Source organism: Aotus nancymaae, unplaced genomic scaffold (genome assembly GCF_030222135.1).
Source record: "Aotus nancymaae isolate 86718 unplaced genomic scaffold, 86718_ANA_hifiasm-v0.15.2.pri h1tg000012l, whole genome shotgun sequence".
Classification (NCBI taxonomy): Eukaryota; Metazoa; Chordata; class Mammalia; order Primates; family Aotidae; genus Aotus; species Aotus nancymaae.
The window spans coordinates 22,684,985-22,709,922 of NW_026988423.1; the positions used below are offsets into that span (position 1 = coordinate 22,684,985).

Here is a 24,938-nt window from a genome sequence, read left to right on the forward strand (position 1 = left end):
GGGGAGCGGAAACTTCTGGCATGACCCTCAGCCAACACCCAGTTGAGTGGAAGTCATTCAGGCGGGAAGGCTTTTGTGACGTCTTAGGTGTGTCACCTGTTCTGAGGCCAAAGGGCCCATGAATGACTTCAGGTGATGTCCCAGCCCCTAAGACGGGCGTCAGGTTACAAGACACATAATCATTCCAGTTTGGCAACTTCACCTGTCGGACTGTTTTAATTGCGCTACGGACAGTCCCCCAGTCACTCCTGGAATACAGCGGCGAGAGGCAGCAGCTTGCTAGGCGGACAACGAGGATGTTGACCTTGAAGGACCAAGGTCCGCCCAGCACTCGGGCCTCCTCCAGCCAGTGCTGACCAGGGTCTTCTGACCTGCTGGCCAGCCAGGACCTGTGCGGGGAGGCCCTCCTGCTGCCTTGGGGTGACGATCTCAGCTCCAGGCTACAGGGAGACGACCTGGGCGACCACAGAGCCAGCATGGTGAGTGTGGGGGCCCTCTGCTCCCAAGACACGGGGAGGGTGGGTCTCCCCATAGAGGGCCTTTTAAGCAGCCTAAGAGGTCATCAACTGAGAATTCTGCGACATCTTCTAGATTAAAAAAAAAAGACGACACCCAAATCCCCCCCTCCACACCCCAGCCTGGTACATGACTCATACCCATCTGCCATCCTCTCTCCCTCCATGGCCACGGTCCTTGGACCAGCCCACCAAAGAAGCCGAGCACACAGCCAGGGCTGTCCTTCCTGACTCTTCTTTCCTGAACCCTGCATGTTCTTTTGCCCAGTGTCTCCAGGTCTGTTGATTAGAGGTTGGCACTATTTTTCCAAGGCAGGGGACTGTTTTGATGCCATGGTGGCCCTCTACCAATCCCTGGGGAAACTGATTCCTTTTATTTTTAAAGAAAACAGTGCAGGCTAGGCACAGTGGCTCATGCTTGTAATCCCAGCACTTTGGGAGGCCGAGGTGGGCGGATCACCAGAGGTCAGGAGTTCGAGAACAGCCTGGCCAATATGGCAAAACCTCATCTCTACTGAAAATACAAAGAATTAGCTGAGCGTGGAGGCAGGCACCTGTAATCCCAGCTACTCGGGAGGCTGAGGCAGGAGAATCACTTGAACCCAGGAGCCTGAGGTTGCAGTGGGCCAAGATCGCACCATTGCACTCCAGCCTGGGCAACAAGAGCAAAACTCCACCTCAAAAAGAAAAAGAAAACTGTGCAGAGATGCCTTCAAACAATCTAGGGTATTTGTGTAGATCTTTTGCTTGGTCTCTTTTCATGCCCTCAGCCTCTCTCCTCCTTCTCCTCTGAATACCTGAGTGTCTTCACTGTCTCGGGGCAAAGAGAATCAACCTCATCTTTCAAGAAGGACAACAGAGAACCATGGAGGGGAAGAGAATAATAGCTGGGCCTGAGGAGGAACCCAGGGAGTCTTCATTCTCCAATCCTTGGCCAAGAGGCAGCAATTGCTCAGCCACCAAAGTGAAAGGGAAAGGAAGAGAGGGAAGGAGACGCCATTGTCCAAGGGGAACATATGTGACCTGCAGAGGCCCTCAAGTGAATGTCTCCCATTCCCAATGTGAGCACTTTCCACGACACTCTTCTAAAACTTCCGGCAGGAACAATTCCTAGTGCTGTTGTAGGTGATGCTCAAAAAGGGGAAGGGGCTTCCCTTTGAGCCAGGATCAAAGCACAAGCTTCCTGCTTTCCCATCCAAGGAAGCGCCCCAAAGCTTGGCCTGTGTGCAGAGATGCTGCATCCCCCGGGGCTCCCAGGCGAGGAGAGCAGCTGTGAAGCCTCCCTAGCTGTGAGCTGCTTCTGGGTGGCACTGAGGAGACCTGGGGTGCCTCTTGGGGGAGCAACAGAGAAGGGAATCAGTTCTAGGACAGGTCACTAACTAGAATCAGACGGCTGAGGCCAGGTCCCTGATTAGCTCTGCTGTCTTGAGGCATTCATCTTCCTGAGACTTCTCTTATCCCCTGTCCAGGGAACCGATATGACTCACAACACCCCCATGCACATGCACAGGGCTAGCAGAGAGATTACATGGCTAATACATGTGAATAGGTTCTGGAAACCGTGAAGCTCCGTACAAATGTAAGGACTTAGGACTAAAGATGAGTCCACGCCAGGAAGTGACAGCTGGGTAGCACACCCAACACGGACCCTTTGCCACCAGGGAAGGAGCTAGGCATTGCTGGAGGAGTGGGAGAGGGCAGGTGGGCACAGTGGTGGAGAGGTCAGGTCAGGCCTGGGGCCCCAAAGGCAAGGCAGCAGCATAGCCAGTCTCCAGGGTGCGGTCAAGGAAGCTTCTAGCCCCGGAGCTAGCCGTTACACCTATGCTTAATAACCCTGTCATTTCCCCATCATCAGGCCAGGATAGCCATAGCTCCCAGCCCTGAGGGGAGGATGGGATCTACTGTGGCCAGGCTCAGCTTTCCCTTCCCTTCAATTCCCTGCCTCCTTCCATCCCCACAGCACCCCCCTACTCCCACCGTCCCCGCCCACAGTCAGAGTCCTTCCAGCTGATGCATCTTAAGGATGGCTCTCCCTGGAACCCATGAAGCCGGGTATGGCCAAGAAGAGCTGGGGTAGGGACTCCGGCAGAGACAGAGGTCAGAGCCTAAGCCCTGTCCCTGAAGGAAATGTGTCCCATGCTATCTACTCTGTAGCTGAGGCCTGGAGGGAAATCAGGGACCCTGGAACTGACTATCCTGGCCTTGACTCATTACTGTTCCGGAGACCCAAATGCACCCTGAGCCACCAGACGTGGGCGTTAACACCTAAGGTCAACCTTCGACACTTCCAGCTGCTCTAGAGAAAGGGGGTCCTCCCTCTGCCTCCTCTTTTCTGTGCCAGCTTGGTACAGACTCAAGGGGCTTGGCTGGGCTTGGCTGGGCTTGGCTGGGCTTGGCTGGGCTCAGAAATGTGGCAGTCAGCAGCCAGCCTATGGGCAGCAGGGTGCTGGGAGCCCTGCAGAGTCCACTTCTGACTCGGGCACAGAGTCCAGGAGCTCACTCAGCCCCAATGGAGCCATCCTAGGCTCTGAGGTGGTAAACTGAGCCGGGCGGTGGGAAGGCCCTAAAGGGCAAGACAGGTAAGGAGGGGCCACTTGTTTGCCTGCTCTCCTGGATCCCCAGCCACCTGGGTGACAGGACCTGATGTCACTGTGACACCACCATCCAAAGAAGCTCCGGCCAGCCACCATTTAATCAGCCCCTGTCATTAGCCAGCCTCTAAATGGGGCTGGGGGTTGTGGGGACACAATACCTAGGTTCCACTCTGCAGGTGCTGAAAATAGAGTGTGACAAGTATAAGACCAGCAGTGATTGCAAGGTAGCCCTGGAGCTGAAAAGGCAATAGATTCTCTCTAGGGCCGTCAGGAAATTGTCCTGGAAGAGAAACTATTTGCACTGGACTTTGAAAGATGAGCAGGTTCTCTATAGGCAGAGAAAGCAGAAAGGAGCTCCAGACACAGGGAACTGCATGTGAACAGCAAGAAAGAATGAGGGTGTAGGGACAAGAGGGTCTCGTGCTGTGGCTGGAGCAAAGGCGCTGGCACTCCAGGCCACGGGAGCAGCACCTGCAGAGGCAGAAGCTGCATCCCCGGGCCCTGTCCATCTCCCAGGGTGCTTCCCTCCTGGCCTTGGGGGTGAAGGTCTGTGCCTGGGTGCTGACCTAGAGAAGGGTTAAATATCAGGGCTTCTGCACGTCCCCAGGTCTCTCTCCTCCTCTCAGTCCTCCCTTAGCGTGGCTGAGAACCCAGCAGCCACCTCCCTAGTCCAGACCCACGCCAAAGCCCAAGAGATGTGAGGAGCTGAATGTAAGAAATGGAGAGACCAGCTCAGGGGGGTAGTGGGTAAAGGGAGAGATGAGGAAAACAGACCAAAAACAGGGCTCAGGAACTGCCAACAAGCTTCCCAAAGCCCCAGAACCGTCCCAGGACAGCAGTAAACAAACACTCTCAGGCCTGAAAATCTCCATGGCTTAGCCTTCGTAGGTGCCTCTTCTGCCCTCAGACTTCCTTCCTGCTCAGGTGAAAACATCGGCCTCAATAAAACACTTCAAGTTCCCAAGCAAGGATTCCCCAAGACAGTGAACTCCTCTAAACCTAAAGTGCATTCATCAGCCACATTTTTTTATAAACCTGTTGCCTGCCACCAGAATGGGAGCTTCTTGAGGACAGGGTCTGTGTCTTTTCTGTTTTTAGCTGCAAACCTAGCCCAGGGAATGCCATCCATGGCATGGAGTAGGCACTTAGTAAACGTGAATGAATGAATGAGTGAATTGATGGATGACAGATAAATGATCAAAGACAGAATCCCCTATAGCCAATTTCTGATTTATCTGACACTGAAAACAAGGTTCTCACCAGGTCCAATTGGAAAACATGCCAGATTCTATCTGAGGAGTTACTGAAGTGTTTTTATCCCAGAGGGGGCTGGGCATGAGGGAGGCACAGGTCTGAGCCTGCCTGGAAACCCTGGTGATAGGGAAGGGGAAGAGTGGGGCAGAGCCAATGTGGCAATCCCCCTGAGACATGTCTAACTCCACCTCTCAGCTTGCTGCTCTCACTAACCAGCACGTAGGCAGCAGAGAAATATGTAAACAAGACGGAAAACCCCAACAGTCCTCCCCCGCCCGTGGCTCCCAGAGCATGCTCCAGCTTCCTCGTGTAATCCACATGCAACTAGAAACTCTCGAAGGGTAGCAGATGAAAGGAACACTTGAGGAAGAGGGTGAGAGACACGATGGCCCCTGTCCAGGAGTGGGCACCTGTCCAGGGGTGGCAGTGATGTCTCCTGTCACAAAATATCCTGCACATCAGTCTGGCTGGGCTTCGCCTGCTGATGCGATTGAGCCAACCAATAAGCTGCCTCAGTTTTTTCCTCTAAATCTGTATGTATGCATTCATTCATTCATTCATTCATTCAGCATGTGTTCCCTGAGCATCTACTATGTGCTAGGTACTGACAAGATACCATGGAAGATTCAGAGAATATGCAAAATCTAGACCTTCAATTCTGTGCACTCCATAGATGGAACCGGAGCAGGCGAAACTGCTTTCCCACATCCCAGGCAGAGCCGGACACTCACTCACCCACTGATGTCCACAAGAAGAGAGCAACTACAGAGCCGAGGTCAGCCACCTCACCTTCATCCCATCTCCACCCTGACATCACCCACAATCACATCTCCAGTGCCCTGAGAGGAGGGTCCTGCCAGGCTGCCAGGAGAACCTATCCAGACACGTAGGAGTCGCTAGAGCTACAGCGGCAGCATGCATCTCTATCCAAATGCAATGAGGGCAGCATGCTGTGCTTTGAGAAGCACTTTCACGTCCAAAATCTCCCATCAGGCTAATACAACTCTCTGAGACATTGTAATCCTCATTCTACAGATGAAGAAATTGAGGCTCAGCTGGGCACAGTGTCTCATGCCTGTAATCCCAACACTTTGGGAGGCTGAGGTGGGCAGATCACCTGAGGTCAGGAGTTCGAGACCAGCTGGCCAACATGGTGAAACCCTATCTCTACTAAAAATACAAACATTAGCTGAGCGTGGTGGCTCATGCCTGTAATTCCAGCTACTCAGGAGACTGAGGCACGAGAATTGCTTGAGCCTGGGAGGCGGAGGTTGCAGTAAGCGGAGATCACAACACTGCACTCCAGCCCGGGGAACAGAGTGAGACTCAGTCTCAAGAAGAGGAGGAGGGGAGGGGAGGGGAGGGGAGGGGAGAGGGAACTTGAGGCTCAAAGAGGTTCGTGACTTGGAAAGGGTCACTCAGCCAAGTCAAAGGGGAGCCCAGTGGCTATAATTAACTTAGACTTTCAAGAAGACTAAAGTTTCATACCCAATGCTGCTCAGAGAAAAAAACCCAGGAGACTATGAAGGATAGAAAATTGATTTAAAGAGAGAATATTATAAGTGGACCAAGATCTAATCTTATCTGTGGGAGGATACAAGAGAAATTTCAGACTGAAAGTGAGCTCTTCAGAATCACAGACCCTAAGGAAAGAACCTTAAAGGTCTTCTAGACGACTGGGTTCCCCAATCGACTGAAATCAGATGCAGAACCCCCATACGGCGCACAGAGGGAAAAAGAGAGCTGCAAAGTTTGAAGGGACTGTTCCCCGCCAAACCCCACCGCCACTTCTGCCCTGCCTCCCTGCTCCTCTGCTGCACCGCTGGGGGGCTCCGTTGAATCCCCTGGGGGTGCTCAGCGCCCCCATCTGACCCTGGCCCTCATCTGCCACAGAAACCTTCACAATCCTGCTCACACTTCTGTTTCTAGAAGCTGCAGTTGCTGAAAACAATCTTTCCTTTGCCAGGAGAAAAGACTTTCTGTAACTTTCCCCATTCCTCCTCTAACTGTCTGGTGCCTTTCTCAGACGGCCACACACGCTTGAAGCATTCATGCTGCCACTGGTCCTTTCCTCTCTGAACTGCGTCCTCCACCCTCTCTTCAGAGAGAGTTCACATAGGTCACGTGGCATCACCTCCAGTCACCTAACTGCCCTGATCACTCTCCCTAGATGCACTTACTCCAGAGTCCCCTGCTGAAACCAGGCCCCGGGACCCATGAAATCATAAAAATACCTCTTTGTTCAGTTCCTATGACATACATGACAGGCTCTTAATAAAGCTCCCCCATTAACAATAAATAATTTTTGAGTATGAGTATCTACAATGTCATGAACTACCCAGGTTCTATTTTAATACTGTTATTAATAATTAGTAAAAATAATAGAATATACTCCATAGGCAAAAGAGCTTTGCCTCCGGTTCACTGCTAGATCTCCAGCACCCAGAAAGGTGCCTTACTAAATGAGAAAACTATTATTACTGTTGTTATTATTATTACAGTTAACAATTATTGTACTCCTGGCCTGGCATGGTGCTTCATGCCTCTAATCTCAGTGCTTTGGGAGGCCGAAGCAGGCAGATCACAAGGTCAAAAGTTTGAAACCAGCCTGGCCAACATGGTGAAACCCCGTCTCTACTAAAAACACAAAAGATCAGCCAGGAGTGGTGGCAGGCGCCTGTAATCTCAGCTAGTTGGGAGGCTGAGGCAGGAGAATCGCTTGAACGCAGGAGTCGGAGGTTTCAGTGAGCCGAGATCGCCACTGCACTACAGCCTGAGCTACAGAGCGAGACTCTGTCTCAAAACAAACAAACCCCACAATTACTGTACTCTTACCATGTACCAGGCAATGTACTGTACATTGTGCATTTCTGGGGGATTTTAGGAGGGAGATTACTACATCTCTCTTTCTCTCTCTCCCTCTTTTTCACACACACATGAAATTGAAGCTCTTGGTGGTTCAATAATTTGCCTAAAGCCTCAGGCCAATGAGCAAATAGGATTCAGACCCAGGCTGCAGGATTCCATGGCCTGTGCTCTGAGCACAGTAAAACACAGCCTCTCCTGGCAAATGAAATCTCAGCAAGGAAAAACTTCATGAAGAACTCAAAGAGTTCTGTGAGTGGGCAGGAAAGTGGTAAAGGAACTTCAGGTTATGCAACTACAAAGTCAGAGATACAGAGAAGACACTGAAGCACTATTAAAGGCCTATTTATAGGATCCTGAGCTCAGAGTTCACAGGAAAGAGATCTAGGAGCCACTGAGACCTGTGCCAGGATATTGGCTGCAGCAGCCACACCGGCCCACCAAGGCTGATTACCACTGGGGCCTCCGGAACAAACGGGAGTGCTCAACCCTGCCCCCGTATGGAACCACGGTGCATACCCTCCTCGTGCATGTGTAGAGTTCTGCTCCCCATGCCTGTAGGGTAATTGGGGCAGAGGGCACTAATTTTCACTTACTAAACTCCTCTGCATTTCAAGCACCAAGCCAGGCACAGCATATGTGTCATAATTCATTCTCACCAACAACCCTGTGAAGTAAGTCATATTCTCCCCATTTTACAGATGAGAAAACTGAGACTCAGAAAAATTTATTAACTTGCTCAAGACTATGTGGCTGGATTCAGGCCAGTGTGCCTGACTCGGAGCTCAGAAGAAGCAGGATCAAGGGACAACCCCCTTCCGATCAAGGCAGCTGAGACCCCTCATACTGCAAAGACCAACCTAAGGAACCATGAGCAAGTCTGTAAAATCATGCAAGGACCAGCTGGGGCTCCCGGGGGCTTGAAAAGGTGCATGGTGCTGAGCAGGTGGAGCACCTTACTGAACCTTTCTTCCCATCATTCTGTGAAGTCGCTTTTATCATACCCACATTCCAAGGAAGGAAACTGGGTTCAGAGCTGTTAAGTGACTTACTCAAAGTCATTCCACAGATAGAGGAGTCAGATCTTCTAACACCAAAGTTCCTTTTCCCTCCCCACCATTTCCCTCCGCATTCAAGTTTAAAGGACAATTCAGGACAAGCAAAAGTGAGTACGATTCTTCAAAGATGGTATAAACTCTGCCTTTGAATTTTTTAGATTAACCTCAGACTGTGTCATGGATGGTAGCTCTTCATTTCAAGTAAATTGCAAAGTTGAGAGAACCCCTCTAAGCTTTAAGATCCATCAGCCCTTCTCAATGGCAAACCCATCAGAGTCCCTGTCAGGCTGGAAGGCCGAACTGTGTGGCGGGACCCCTGTGGCCTTCTCAAGTCCACTCCATTGTCCAGGCATTGTCCTCAGGTGTGCAAAGACGGCGGCACCGTCCTTCCCATCAGACACTTCCGGGAAGGGAAGGTGGACTCGGATGAACTTGCCACCCTGGGACAGAAGGAAAGCTGAGCGCAGCAGAATTGTTGAGAGTTCAGAAAGGTGGGAGAGAATGGGCTGCTTCCCCCAGGACCAAGAGAAGGATCACGGAGGGATCTGAAGCACTGCAGTAAACAGCAGCACTGTCTGGAAGCAAAGGCCCTCCAGTGGGAGCCAGGGCAGTGTTCAGTTTAATCCAGCCAATGGGCATGTACAGATACCTCAGTCCTGCCCTGCATATCATCTCTGGGGAAAGAGCATAACTGCTGGGCCTCAGCTTCTCCATTTGTGAAATAGGGATAGTTACATCTTCACTGCCTCCCCGGCCCTACCTGGAGCTAAGAGCTATACCCAAACACAAAGGCTGATTCTTTAATGACAGGAGCTGAACAGCAGGCTGGCAGGGGATAATGGCAGGCTACCTGACCCCTTCTGCCCCAGTTCTGCCCTGGAGCCATTATGTGCTGGGATAGGGGCTGAGGTGCTCGGCTCAAATTGCCAAAAGGTCAGCACCTTTCTTGTTTAGAACAAGGCAAAATGGTTTCTAATGTGGCAGCCGGGCTGAGGTTAGACCTAAAAAAAAGCGCTGCTCTAAGAATGCCTAACGCAAGGCAGCGTTTGTGAGGATGCTTCCAAAATCCCCTTCGTGCAAGAGCTTAGACGCCCAACTGCATGTGGCCTGAGCTGGTGGCCGACCTGCCTGGAGACGGAGTAACAGGTGAGATCCCAGGACACTTGGAAGCAGGCACAATCAGTCACCTCTGAGCTGCATCACAGCCAGACTCATGTCAGCAACCTCACTCCCTCCTCTCCTGCTCCATGATCTTCCAGCCCTCAGCGGCCCTCTCCTCCCCTTACCTGTCATGGCTGAGACATCCAAGAGAGAGATCCCTGCTTCCAGCACAGCAAAGGCATCCAACTGCCTATTCCAGCTGCAAGTGGAGAGGACACAGCTGCTTGCAGTTGGTTTAAGGGAGGGATGCAGGTTCCGGGGTCAGAGAGCAGAGTGAGGCTCCCTCAGAGGAGCTCCCTGAGCGTTGTGGCCGGGCCACACTCTGCAAGCTGACTGCGAGCGCGTCTGGATCTCTCGGCTCACCCAAAGAACTTTTCCCACCCCTTCCCTTGGGTTTTCCCCACTGCTTGTCACTGGCCTCAGCAACCTAGCTGCCACCTGCCCAAGTCTCAAAGGACCTGTTTATCCCATCACCTAGCAACAGCAGCATCTCTGGCTCTAGGTTTTCCTATGAGACCACGGGAAGCCAGGGCCTTGGACTCCAGGGAAGACTGACGCTGCCATAGACAGGAACAGGGTCAGGAGGCCCCTTTAATGTGCCCCTACTTTTCTCCCTTTGTCCACACTCCGGTCATTCCAGCTCTGCCCCTACTGACTTCTTTCAGAGCAAGCAATGCCAAGTCAGCATTGCAGGGAGGAAGAGAGAAATCAGGCCCCAGGGACAGGCTGCTTGGCAAGGGAGGCAGACAGGAGCTGGCTGAGCTTTCTGTGCCTTTAGCCTCCTTCAGCTGCTGCCTCTTCTTCTCGTCCTTATTAGCCTGGTGGACTTGTCTATTTCATTGAGAGGGTATTAACCCTTTCATCCCATCTCTGAAAGATAGTTCCCAATTACCCAAAAGTACCTTGAGGTTCAGAGACATTGAGGGGTGTGCCCAAAGCCACACAACAAGTCAGAAGACAAGGCAAGATGAGAACTCATACTCCCAGGCTGGTGGCTTCTCTACAGCTGCTTAATCTTCACTCCGTTGAAAAACAAGAGCTGCCTCCTATCTGGCTTCATCATCTCTGAGCTAAAAAGGAAGCGGGCCCTAAGATGTCCATTCTATTTTTGGAGCTGGTCTAAGCCCAACCGGGAGGTTCCCCATGATCTGAAGCAGTGGTAGGGGTGGGGAACAGGAATAAAGGAAGGAGAAGCAGGTGAGAGGGATGGAAACTTAATGGAAGAAAGGGAAGAATTAATGCTAATATCAGTAAACCCCCGCCTAGGAACCAAGCCCTGCAATAGGCCCCTTTCCCAACATGCTCTTTGAGGGAGGTCTCCTGACCCCACTCATGGATGATATGGCAGAACCTAGAACCAAGCAAAGTCACTCTACCTTCAGACCAAGGAAGAGCTGGGGAGATGCTGGGGCCAATCTCTGTGTGCCGATTGCGTGCTGATTATATCCAACAAGGCTGCATTGCAAAGGAGGAGTGATTTAAAAGGACCCAGCACCAGCTAATGACTGTTACCCAGATGAGTTCCTGAAACCGTGGGGAAATGAAACTAGCAGTCCGTCAAGTCCAGAAACTGGGTCCAAGGGGCTAGATCTGTTCCTTACTTGCTCTGAAGCCATAGCAGCTGCCTCTTCTGTAAAATGGGGATAATTTCTCGGGGTTGTTCCAGGGATTATATAGGACAGCATTTATGAAAGAAGGACATGGTAAATTATATAATAATATCCAACTGCAGTAACTAATGGTTCTGCCTCCACATTTGTGTCTTGGATTAATGACTTTCTGCTGCCAGTAACAAACCGAGAAGCAGGAAAAGAAGATTCTCTGAGTTGATCAGGCCATGACAGGTTTTCTAGCAATTGAAACCCACCCACTTCCGCCTCCCCACCTCACCACCTCCCCGCTGCCTGGGCCCTGGGGGCCTGGGCATTCTTGCCCTTCCACTGTACTCCAGACAGCAGGAGCTTCATTCCCGGATGAGCCCTGGGTCAGACACTGGCTGGGCAGGACCCATGAGTCAGAGCTCTGCGGAAGACTGAATCAACAGAGCAGACAGGCCAGGCCCAGCCAGTGGCCAAAACAGAAAGGGAAAGGCCAATGCCTTTGCTTGGCCTGGGCTGGGCGTGGGCTGTAACAATTGTAGCCAGAAGCTGAGTTCAAGCTGGGGATAAATAAATACATCTCCAGCAGAGCAGAAGGAAGCGCATGTGTTGTTTCGTGATGTCTCAATTTCCTCCTTCCTTCTATTAACTCCAGGTTAAGACAATTCTATCTGGCCTCTGTTTTCTCATCTGAAAATAAGGAAGTTGCCTTGTTTCAGCTTTGCATCTTGTAGTCATGGCAGGGACCCATCATGGTGATGGGGTCTGGCTGGATCTCTGACTCTTACCTGGTACCCACATCTCTCGGCCCCATTCTCTCCTTTCCTTAGCTCAAGATTGTTTCTTCTGGGCGCAGAGGAGATGCAGCTGGCCATAAGTCCCTATTTCTATCCTGCTCAGGGATGTCATTGACGTTGATATTCCCCAATGAACACTCACAGGCCTACTAAAAAGCACCTACCTCCTCCCTGCCCATCAGCCCCAGTATTCGTGACCTTCTGCAGCTTCTCTTCCAGAAGGGTATCTGCCCATCATCTCTGATCTCTCTGCATCAGAGATGTTTGCCAAAGAGCTTCAAGAAAAGCCAAAGAATGAGCCACTCATGGAAAAACTCAGGCACAGTGAGGACATGAGTTTGACCTCCTCAAGCCACTCAGCATAGCCAAATGATGGCTTTTCTATATTCTCCTTGAGTCTTGGGTGCATAGCACTGGGGGAACTAGGATCTTTGCTTCATGACTTTTTCACTCTTGTTCCTTGCAGGGCACATTTGTAACTTGCTAGTTAGTTGGTGTTAACAACGTAATAAGCCTCCATAAACCCACCATTCCCAACAAAAGCTAGGACTTAATAGTAACCTACCTCTAACCATGAGATTCCCACTCCCGCACACACATATCCGTCCCCCTCCTGAGGTGGGTAGGGGAAGTGTCTTGTGTTTATTAATTCAACAAATATTGGCTGTACATATTTCATAGACCAGAGACAATGCAGAAGCTCCCCGCCCAGGCAAGTCCATCCCAAACCCCATGTTCATCATTCCCTTGCTTCTCTATGGAAAAGAGCCTGTGCTTACTTTTCCCCATAATATTACATTCTAATACCATCCATATTATCTTGTTTCCCTATAGTTCATTTGTGTTGACTGCAGCATAATATGTCGTTGTGTGAATATATGGGTCAGCTTCATAAAGACTGACCTGAGACTGAGTCTTCAGAGATATAATCATTAATTCTTTCACCCAACAAATATTTTTTCAACACTCATTATGCACAGTGCATTGTAGGAGACATCAGGGAAGCCACGGTTAACAAGATAGTCACAGTCCCCGTCATTGTAGTTTATGGTTTTGCTTTAGTTTATTTTCTCTCTCTCTCTCTTTTGGTTTCAAACAGGTGTGGAATTTTTTCCTACAACTACCACTCAGTTAATAGCAATTGAAAACATATTAAGGGCCAGGCATGGTGGCTCACACCTGTAATCCCAGCACTCTGGGAGGCTGAGGTGGGCAGATCAGGAGTTCAAGACCAGCCTGGGCAATACAGTGAGACTTCATCACTGCAAAAAATTTAAAAATGAAAAATAGCTGCGCTTGGTGGTGCATGCCAGTAGTCTCAGCTACTTAGGAGGCTGAGGTGGGAGGACAGCTTGAGTCCAGGAGGCACAAGTTGCAATGAGCTGAAATCACAACATTGCACTCCAGCCTGGGTGACAGAATGAGGCCTTGTCTCTCTCTCTCTCTCTCACACACACACACACACACACACACACACACACACACAAAATTAGCCACTGTTTAGTTCAGTGATAAGGAATCCAAGGCCCCAGAAAGTGCAGAATATAAGCCTCCTTTGTGCCTCAGCTTCTAGCACAATTCTGGGTCCCTCAAAGGTGTTAGTCAATATTTGTCAAATTACCAATAAGTAAAAGAAATTTGCCCTACCTACCTCAATGAATGCAGGCATGCGTGCACAGGTAGACTGAGTGGAAAAGAATGAATTGACAGGAAAGGGCCCACTTCCCTGCTCCACCAGCCCCTCCTCTAGCCTCCCACAGCTCAGCAAGCACCCTCTCACCTACGTAACTAAAACCCAAGAACACCCAATCTCTCGGCAAGGCCTATTGCCTGTGTCTTTCAAACACCTATGGCGTCTTTTTACCACCAACCTCCTCTATCCCCATGTCCTCACCTTGCTCCAGCCACGCTCATCTCTATTCAGTTCCTCCAACCCCTCAAACTTGTTCCTTCCCACTTGGCTCCTTCTTGTCACCTCCTCTAGGGAGACCAGCGAGGTCCTCCCTAACCCTCCTGAGCCCCTTCCTAGAGCTCCCATTCTCAGTCTCCATCCAGGTTCTGTCTCCTCTCACCCTGGACTTCTCTCTGCACAGCATCTACCCCTCTCTGATCTTTTCTGGTGTATCTGTGTATGGCCTGTCCTCCCCTTCCCCTAATCCTCCTCTCCACCAGGAAGCAAGCTTCTCAGGGACAGACCCTCGGCCATCTTGTTTGGGCACTATTTTCCCCATCTGGCTGTGATGATTTCTTATCTGTCTTTGAATCCTCCTGGAGTAGTGCCTGGTACAATGTAGATGCTTCACAAGCTTTTGTTTAGTTTAATAATTAATTCTTTAATGTTTCCCATCCTGGTTAGCAGACAACTGATACGGATCCTTTTTACCCTTGACTTGACAAGTTAGACGAAAGGCCTTTGTAAACTGTTACATGCCAATTGGATGTGAATTACTGTTGATATTATTGTAACTCGACTCTAGCCACAACAATGCAGAGTTGCCTGATTGGGTCTTGTCTTCAGCCTGGAAACAGTCTCCTCCATCCAGCCCTGGTGATGGTGGAGGCGAGATGGCTGGGAATGAACTACAATGCAGAGCTCAACGTTCAGTCCAGTTCACAGTCATTTATTAAGTCCTTACTAGGGTACTAGCCTGGTGCTAAACACCACGGGTACAAAGGCAATGAGAAGGTCATTATGTGCCAATTAAAAATAAAATGTTAAATTTAAAAAGCAACCAGAAAGAAAGAAAAAAGAAAAGGAGACACTGACCACCCTACGAGAGAAGTACTGTGGTAAACACCTGTACCAAACACTGCAGAGGTGCAGAGGATGGCGGAACTGCCCGAGGACTTCACCTTGCCCGCCGCGGAGACAGAACCGATTCCTCAACACAGGGGAATTGCAATAGAGAAAGAGTAATTCACACAGAGCCAACTGTGCCGGAGACTGGAGTTTTATTACTACTTAAATCAGTCTCCCCGAGCATTCAGGGAGCAGAGTTTTTAAGGTTCACTTGGTTGGAGTCGGGGGAAGCAAGTGAGCCGGGAGTGCTGATTGGTCAGGAATGAAATCACAGGGAGTTGGAGAGATCTTCTGGCACTGAGTCAGTTCCTGGGTCGGGGCCACAAGATCGGATGAGCCAGTTTATTGATGTGGGTGGTACCAGCTGATCCATCAAGTGCAGGATCTGCACAATACCTCAAGCACTGATCTTAGGAGCAGTTTGGGGAGGGTCAGAATCTTGTAGCCTCCAGCTGCATGACTCCTAAACCACAATTTCTGATCTTGTGGCTAATGTTACAGTCTAGTGCCCAGGCAAGAAGGAGGTCTGCTTTGGGAAAGGGCTGTCCCCGACTTTGTTTAAACAATAAACTAAGGAACGAAGACAGCTTGGAGGTTAGAAGCAAGATGGAGTTGGTTGAGTTAGATCTCTCTCACTGTCTCCGTCATCATTTTGCAAAGGCGGTTTCAATGGGAGGGCAGACGAAAGGAAGTCCCCATGTGAGAACCCAGCATTTCCCACCAGACAACTCATGTAATCCTCACAGTAGTCTTTTGAGGCAGGTTTTATTGTCCCCACTCTACAGAGGGTAAGCCTGGAGCTCAGAGAGGTGAAGGATCTTGCCTGAAAGCACACAGTTAACAGGAGGCAGGCCTTGTATTCTGACTTGGCCCTTGCAGACTGCAAAGCCTGACTATGTGCTATACCACTTGGCCGCTCATGGCCTAGAGGCATCCAAGGGCAAGGCCGAGCATGTTCCTCCAGCAGGCTACAGGCTCAAGTTCAAGGGGAAAAGAAAGAGCTTCTCCTAATTGCTGTGTCCACTATGTTTAGCCAGGGAGCAGGCAACACCCGGGGACCCTCCCTCCGGATCTAATCTGGGTCACCCACTCAGGGATTAAAAAAGGCCCTCTCACTCTCAAGAGGAACAGAAAAAATCTCCAGCCGGAAATGTACAAGGTCCTGTCACTCCTCCAACCACCACCAAGGTGGGTCATGACCTCAGCACCATAGGGCAGGCAAGTCCCTGGGTGGAGACCCAGACCACAGGCAGGGCAGCTGCTTTCATCTAGCCCAGGAGTCCAAAACCAGACCAGACCTGGAAAATGAAGAAACAGAAGGAAGCTTTCTGGGAGGCCTGAGAGAGCGAGGGGAGGGATCAGAGGGCGTGAACCTGGACAGCACCCTCCCTTTAACCTTTGCCTGGCACAAAGGGTGTGCATGTACTTTGTATGCAAGCCTTTGTGTCAGAGGCTCCTGCAGGTGACTCTGTGTGGCTGTGTGTGTCGTACCCGAGCAAGTCAAGGAATGCGCCACACTCTGAGAATGAATTATGAGTCCTTTATTAAGCTGGCGACTGAGAGTAGCTAAAGCCCAAAATTCTCTCGGCCCCGAAGAAAAAGTTAGGTGGTCTTTTATACACTGGTTTTAACAGGAAGGGGGGAACCTAGCTGAAACAAAGTTTTCACAAAGACAGGGTAAGCAAAGAGTTAAAAAGAAAAACTGATACCTACGAAATAAAACAGTGCCAGTGTGAGGAGTACAGCTGTCATGAAAGACATACAACTTAGAGATAAGGCGGGCTCTGGGCGCTCACTGCAGCTGCATTTCCAGGCTCTGCTGATACCACTTTACTCGGCCTCTTATCAACAGAGGCATTTCTGGGTGCCCAGAGTCAGTCTGACCTTGCTTTATACTATAGTTACATACTTGATGGGGAGAAGGTTACTAAAATGCAGAAGCCAAGATGGAGTCTGTTCAGCTCAAAAAGGCTAACGTAAAACCTGAACAACTTTTAGTCAGGGAAAGGAGAGTTAGTTTTAGCTGGCAAAAAGCAGGGTATCACAAGTGCACACGTGAAGTGGTGTGAGTAGAAATGCCTTTGCACATATTTGTGCACATGCGTCGATGGTGGCCTAAGACCACCATCTAAGACCACCTAAGACCACCACTCAGAAATATCATAGTGTCGGTAGCATATATGTAGTAAGGCGCTCAGCTCTAAACTCTACCACCCAGTGAACATTTGCACGTATAAACACCCATGTAACCAATGCCGAGAACAAGAACCAGAAGTTTTCCAATGTTCCAGAAGACTCCACTGTGCTCCTTCCAATCACTAACTGCCGCCTCCCCAATGATAACTACTATTCCGACTTCTAGCACTATAGATTAACTTTGCCTTTTAAACTTTATGTAAATGGAATCATACTTTTTGTGACCAGTTTCTTTCCCTCATCATTGTGTCTGTGGAATTGAACCATGTCATTGCCTTTAGCACTAGTCTATTCTTGTCTGTTGCTGAATTATATTCTATTATATGAAAATATCACAGTTTTGTCTACTCTCCCAGTGACTGACATTTGAGTTTTTCTAATGTTTAGCTATTATGAATGAAGCAACTATAATTTTTCATGTACAGTTTTTTTTTTTTTTTTTTTTTTTTTTTTTTTTGCTAGACATTTATACTCATTTGGCTATACCCTGGAGCAGAATTGCTGGATCATAGATCATAGAATTATAAAATAGTTGTATATTTAGCAATAGTGAATTCAGCCAAACCATTTTCCAAAGTATTTGTACCAATTTACACTCCCACCAAGGTCTGAGAGCTCTAGTTGCCCCACATTCTCCACACAGAATTGTAAGTCTTCTTAATTTTAGCCATTTAGTGCTTATATAGAGATATTTTATCATGGTTTGAATTTGCATTTGCCTGATAAGTAATGATATTAAGCATTTTCTGGTACTTATTGGCCAGTTGGGCATTCCCTTTTGTAAAATGTCTATTCAAGTTTTTACAGAAATACAGTATTACTGTATTTTACAGAAACACAGTAAAAATAGACAGATTATTGACAAAAACAGACAGTGGAGCAGAATCATCTTGAGGAATTCAAAATTTACACAACAAACCAGCAACCAGTTGCTTCTACAATTGCTAACCAGTTGCTACAATTAGTAAACTAATTGAAACAGATCAAATAGGTACATGACTGAATGTTTCCTGTTGAACCAGGTATTTGGATAACACAGAGAACGCCAACTTAGACTCAGGGAGCAGGGAGAAGGGAATGCAGACAAGATCCAAGAATGCAGCTAGTCCCAGCCTGAGAGGATCCCTCCTTCAACTCACTGACTGTTTTTCCTTCATTTACAGGATCCTGACAGTGATCAACCTCTGAACAGCCTCGGTAAGTAAGTTCAGGTCTGGCCTTCATTTGTCCACCTTAGCCTCTGAGTTTCAGTTACCAACTCGATCCTAAGCCACTCTTGCCTGGCCCTCACCACTTACCAAAGTGCTAGGTGCCATGGGTGACATCCAGCCACCCATCCATCCATCATTCAGCAAACACTCCAGTATTCATTCTAGAAGTAGGAGGTCTGGTCTCTGGGGAAACAGGACCAACAAACCTAAAATCCCCAAAGCAATGATTCTCCAATTCATTCATTCAATTACTCTTACGCTTTTAGTAAAACTGTAAGTACCTGCCATGTGCCAGGCCCTGGGCTGGACGCTGGGCGATCACAGTAATTAAGATAGCCCAAGTCTCTCTTCTCATGGAGTTCACAGTCACACCATGCCTCCAAGGAACAAGCTGGCCAGAGGCATTTTCATGAAAAATGGCAGTGCTTGCCTGATTTCCAGGGGAAGAAAAATAAGTTAATAAATAGAACGATCCCAAATTTAAGGAGATATTTTTCTTCCATTACATTTTCTTTAAACCATTAATATCTACTCCTGATAGCCTGCTGGATCAGCAAAACAAATGAGCAAGGAACACATTAATATGAACAGATCAGTAAGAAAATGACCAATCCTGCTTACTTTGACAGGTTATTTATTTCCCAGTTCTGGGTCATGAGTTAATGACGACCACAAACAAAGTAATCTTTAGCAACTAAAATGGTGCCTAGTTTATACTTTGGAATTTAAAAGAAAAGTAAGGCCACGGTGTCCCCAAAGAACACCAGGGCGCCAACTGCTCCACCACCTGAGCAAGCCTGAGAACTCAAACCAGGAAACAAGCTGAATTTGCTCGAGGACCGGGGATTGACCATGCCTATGCAGAATTGGGGGTTGGTGGAAGTCCATGTGGCTCAGAGAGAGAGGCCAAATTACACTGACTTTGAAAGATGTAAGCCAGATGTGGAAGTCTCTCGTAGGCTCTTGAGTGGGAAGTGACAGGATGAAAGCAAGCTTTTAGGAAGCTCTGTCTAGCAGCAGCGGGCAGGACAGGCTGGAGGGAGGAGCAACAGCCGGCAAGGAGGCTGTTCATAGCTCACTGGCTTCGTTAACTTAAACTAGGTATGAAAACTCTTCCCTTCCTGGTGAGGAAAGTGGATGCTCCCTGAGAATGTCTGGCCCTGGACAGAGGAACCCATGGCTCCCATGGGTCACTCACTCTCCGAGAAAACAAACCAATCTCATGTTCCCAGAGATAGGTGCTCAATAAATAAATCATGCATGAATTCATGAACAAAATGTCATCATGGCCATGGCCACAGGAAAGAGGATAATTCTGAAGACTGGCTGCTGGAACTTTAAAAACCGCGTCGGCAAACAGGACTGATAAGCTACTTTGTGCCAGGTCATAGTGGATAGGCAATACCACTTCCAGTCCACTTCCCCACCACCTGGCCTCTGTGTCTGAAGTTAAAACTCTCTTTTGGGGAAACACAAAGTGTCCTAAGCTTTTCTTTGTCAACAGATACATTAATACTAGCATTCATTGGGTGCCAATCTCTGGCAGGATGCCATTCTCTGCTTTTGAGGAGCTGAGGAAAGAAATAGAGACAGACGTGTGATTAGCCATCATTCAAGGCAGAATACCATGTGACCTGTAAGAACGGTAGAAGGGGCCGGGCATGGTGGTTCACGCCTGTAATCCCAGCACTTAGGGAGACCAAGACACGTGGATCACTTGTGCCCAGGAGTCTGAGACCAGTCTGGGTAACATGGCAAAACCCCGTCTTTACAAAAAATATGAAAGTTAACTGGGTGTGGTGGCACATGCCTATAGTCTCAGCTACGTGGAAGGCTAAGGTGAGAGGATGGCTCAAGCCCAGGAGTTGGAGGTTGTAGTGAGCTCAGATCATGCCACTGCCACTGCACTCCGATTCCATGAAAGAAAGAGAGAGAGAGAGGAGAAAGAAAGAAAAGAAGGTAGGTAGTAGAAGGGATGTGCTTAAGAGAACAGAGCCAAGAACGATTCATTTGCTCATGTGACAAATATTTGTTGAGCAATTGCTATGGACCAAGCACTGTTCTAGGTACCAGGGACTCAACAGTGAGCAAAATAGACAAGTTATATCTTCAACTAGTCTTCATTTCATGGAGGGGTGGGAGGAGATGGAGAATATACAAAATATGTCAAATATAGCATATGTGAGAGGTGATACATGCTTTGGAAGAAAAGAAAGCAAGGAAGGAGGACAGGAAAGGTTGGAAGGCTGCATTTTAAATAGGGAGATCCAGGAAGGCCTCACTGTGGAGGTGACAGTGAAGAAAAGACTGGGAGGAGGAGAGGGAGCCTGCTATGCAAAGGTGAGGGCGGGAGAGCTGGTCCATTACTTTCCAGGGTTTCCAGAATTCTTGCCCCAGCTCCCCCAGGGGAGAAGTCCCCATGGCACCTCCACAGTTTATTTCCCACAAGGAGACCTAAAAGAATGCATCTCTCATACTTACTGATATTAATTTTACCTAAGTTTTCCCTTTCCCAAGTTCCTTCTCTTTGAAATAACCATGTGCAATGGAGAATGTAGTTATTATTGCCTCTGTTCTAGACAGCAATAAGCTCCTACCTGGTTTCCCTAACCCCAGGCTCTTCTGTTCCAATACACCTCGTTCCTGATGAACGATCCAACCACCTTCCTTTTTTTTTTTTTTTTTTTTTTTTTTTTTTGAGACGGAGTCTTGCTTTTGTCACCCAGGCTGGAGTACAATGGCATGATCTCAGTTCACTTCAACCTCCGCCTCCTGGGTTCAAAGCGATTCTCCTTCCTCAGCCTCCCAAGTAGCTGGGATTACAGGCATATGCCACCATGCCTAGCTAATTTTTGTATTTTTAGTCGAGATGGGGTTTCACCATGTTGGCCAGGCTGGTCTTGAACTCCTGACCTCAAGTGATCCGCCCACCTCCGCCTCCTAAGGTGCTGGGATTACAGGTGTAAGCCACCATGCCTGGCCAGATTCATCTTTCTAAAATTAATTTGATCCTATCTCTCCACTGCTCAAAAACTTTCAATGGCTCCTTACTGCCTTCAGGATAAAACCCAGACTCCTTAACATAGCGTGTAAGAGTCTCCACAGCTGCCTTCACTCATCCTGCCTTCCAACTTGCCTTTACTCCCTGGTACCCCAGGCACGCCAGGCAGCTCCATGCCTCTGCCTGAGCTGGGCCAGTGCCTACCTCCCCACCTGCATTTAAGTGCCACCTTAAATGCAACCCAGTCTACCTTTGAAGGTGTCTCTATTATAACATATATTATCTTCCACCTGGCTCTTCCCCCAGATGGTAATCTTTTTAAAGATAAGGACCAGGTTGGGGACTTGCTGTTTGTGGGACTGAGAATGCATTCATTCACAAGTATTTATTAAGCCTCTACTAAGCCCACACTGTGCTGGAGGCCCTTGCCCACCTGGAGCTTAATGTTCAATCAAAAGCTAAGTCAGGAGGTCTGGAAAAGGATAAATGGTAGCACAGTGAATGGGTACATGCCCCAGGGGCTCAGGCCTCTCCCGGGCAGGAGAGGGTCAGACAGAACCCAGAAATGTCCTAGGACAGGCTCAGGCAAGACAAGGGGGAGGCAGCCTGACCTGGAGGCTCCTTTGAGGGGCACTTGTGAAAGATGGGTAAGCCTGGATATGTGAGAAGAGGCAGGGTGATCATGTGCTGACGAAGCTAAGCCTAGTCTGCAGGAATAACCCCCCAGCATTAACCAAAACTGTCCTCAAGGCATTCCTGACACCCGCCAGAAGGCAAGTGCGGATCTTGGCTTGGGGGATCACCAAGTGCTGACTGCATGCTCTTCCCCTCTGTCTCCCATGCCCTTGCAGATGTCAACCCCCTGCGCAAATCCCGTACCCCCATGGAGACCTTCAGAAAGGTGGGGATCCCCATCATCATGGCACTGCTGAGCCTGGCGAGTATCATCATTGTGATTGTCCTCAGTAAGTGACAGCCCCTACCTGACTTTCACCCTCTAAGTAAATGACAGGGCCCACTCCCCCCAACCCGAACTCACCCCCTGAATAAGTGACAGTCCCCCACCCCTCCCTCACCCCCTCAGTAAGTGGCAGCCCCACCCCTACCCTCATCACTTCAGTAAGTGGCAGCTCTACTTGTCTTTCACCCCCTCAGTAAGTGGCAGGCCCCACTCCCACAGTCAGGGGCAGGTGATCTGCATAAAGCTTTGCAGAAAAAAAATTGTTGGTATAATAAAAAGGAATTTCAGAGGCCAGGTGTGGTGACTCATGCTTGTAATCCCAGCACTTTGGGAGGTCGAGGCGAGTGGATCAAGTGGTCAGGAGTTCAAGACCAGTCTGGCCAACACAGTGAAACTCCGTCTCTACTAAAAATACAAAAATTAATTGGGTGTAGTGGTGGGTGCCTGTAATCCCAGCTACTTGGGAGGCTGAGGCAGGAGAATTGCTTGAACCCAGGAGGCGGAGGTTGAAGTGAGCCAAGATCACACCACTGCACTCTAGCCTAGGCGACAGAGCCAGACTCTGTCTAAAAAATAAAAAAAAAAAAGAAGAAAAGAAAAAGGAATTTGAAGAGAAGAAAAGAGAAAGAGAGAGAGAAAAAAAGAAAGAAAGAAAGATCATGTATCCACCCTCTGCTTTGAAGAGAGACTTCTTCTAAGAGTGAAAGGGGAGATGAACTCAGCCCCCATCTGTTCCAGATGGCTTCTATCCCAGGTGATTTCTTCTAGAGGGAGAGCACAGTGGCATATGTTCCTAACCCACGCAGGCAATTTGCAGGGCCGCCACGCCCTCTGCCTCCTCCTTCCTGTCTTCTGCAGATTGCAAGCTGAGTGGCTCTGAGCAGAGGCTGGAAGAACAGGGAGCATTTCTGCTTGTGAGGAGGGAAGAAGAGGAGGCAGCAGGGAAGACCCCCCCAGGCAGCCAGCACCCAGCACCCTTCAGCTTAGCCTTTACCATGGCCAGTGCCTAAGGCCCAGTGTAGTCTTGACCAGGCCTCTCTGCCTCAGGCCCTTATCTGTGATAAAGAAGATTCAACCGAAGGAGCAGGGATGTGGATCCCTTTCGGCTCCCACACCCTACGATGGAGTCATTGCCTTTGTTACCTACATAAGCATAGCAGGTTACTGACCACAACTTTTCACAGCAGGGAGTGGGGCACTGGGGACCAGACTGGGAATCATGGGGCCAGACTAGAAATCAGGACACCCGGGACAGGGATTCTGGCTCTGCCACTTGCTGCTGCACAACCTTGTACCCTCAGTCTCCTCACCTGTAAAATGTCCTTCCTTCCTCAGAGCTACATCATGAGCACCAATGAGATAACGTATGTAAAGGACCTGGCTAAAAACTAAGTTTTGCAAAAGAATGTGTCATCACACAGCAGCAGGTGAAATGTGATGCAGGACATGCATTTGTTAACTGGGGCAGGACTGCCTGTGCAGCCAGGGAATAGCTGGCCTTTCAGGAACCTGCACTTGTAATTGCAGTGACATTTCCAGCAGTAGCAGCCAACTGCCTGGTTGGAGGACACTGAGAGAGCCTCTGATCCTCTTTCTACAAGAGTGCTGAGGCTCGGAGAGGCGGAGTGGCAGTCAGGGACAAGGCTGGGACAGGACCCTGGTCTCCTGCTTGAACAGGTCTATTTCCATCTTGTGGTGGTAGAAATGCAGATCGTAACATAAACCCCACTCAAAGCCCTGGGAGCCCTGGATGGGTGTGAGATGCAGATAACCCCAAGCCATTTCTCCTTGACCTTGGCTGCCCACATGATGGAGATTTGCAGTGACACCAGCAGACTTGCCAGCCTGCTCTGTTCAGGTTAATGTTAAAGCGAGCTTGCTTTCCGTGAGCATACACACTGCCGCAGTGGAGAGAAAGGGGGCCAAAGTTATCCAGGGAAAGCCAGGCAGGCACTAAAGCATAATTTAGAGCTGGACACTCCCTGTCCCAGAAGGTTCTAAATGGCTTCCACATCCTAGATTCTGCAATCAGAGGTCGTAACCCAGTCATCCATCCTGGGTTGGACTCCCTCAACCTTATGGTTTCTGGAGTCTCAACTGGTGACACTGTCTCCCGGCTTTGTCCCAGGAGGCTGGGGTGACTCTATGTTACCCTGGCTCCTATCATAAACCAAACTCAAAGAAATGGCTCCTCCTTTTCCCTGGCTTCACTCAAGCCAGAAGCATCAGGGCTAGCAGATCGCATCTCAAGCTCCCCCAGGGAGTTAGAGGACCCTGGCTATACACTGGAAGCACTATGTGGCCTGGGAAAATAAAGCCTGGCCTTCAATTCTCCATGTCCCTATTTGTAATGTGAGTTAATAATGATACCTCCCTCCCAAGACTGTTACCAGGATTACATGAGGAAATGTATGGAAAGCTCCTGACACAGTGACAAGCAGGGACCATTGTTAGATTTAATGCCACTACTCTTAGGACCAGCCCAGGGTGACACTGGACCGGAGAGGGGAGCATCAGGCCAAGAGAGAGTTCAGTGAGGAAGGAGGAGTTCCCTCCTGCCAGGGTGTTGGGCTGTGAGTCTTCACTAAGGGAAGCTTGTTTGTTTGTTTGAGACAAGGTCTTGCTCTGTCTCCCAGGCTAGAGTACAATCATGTGATCACGGCTCACTGTAGCCTCAAACTTCTGGGTTCAAGCAATCCTCCTGCCTCAGCCTCCGATGTAGCTGGTACCACAGGTGCACACCACCATGCCTGGCTAATTTTTTTATTTTTTTTGTAGAGACAAGGGTCTCACTATGTTGCCCAAATTGATCTTGAACTCCTGGACTCAAACGATCCTCCTGCCCTGGCATTCCAAACTGCTGGGACTACAGGTGCGAACTACCATGCACAGCCAGAAAAAAATATTAAAGTATCAGTTCCCTGAAG

The 24,938-nt window shown here is 49.2% G+C and overlaps 1 protein-coding gene across 1 annotated transcript in view; it reads left to right on the plus strand.

Moving 5' to 3' along the window:
* Nucleotides 1–202: 202 nt before the first annotated feature.
* TMPRSS4 (transmembrane serine protease 4) overlaps nucleotides 203–24,938 on the plus strand; it is a 42,081-nt gene continuing 17,345 nt past the window's right edge. The window contains exons 1-3 of the mRNA XM_021671187.2: nucleotides 203–479; nucleotides 18,002–18,035; nucleotides 21,902–22,015. Of these exons, the coding sequence (XP_021526862.2) occupies nucleotides 477–479; nucleotides 18,002–18,035; nucleotides 21,902–22,015 (151 nt within the window). The 5' untranslated portion in view covers nucleotides 203–476. The remainder of the gene's footprint in view (nucleotides 480–18,001; nucleotides 18,036–21,901; nucleotides 22,016–24,938) is intronic.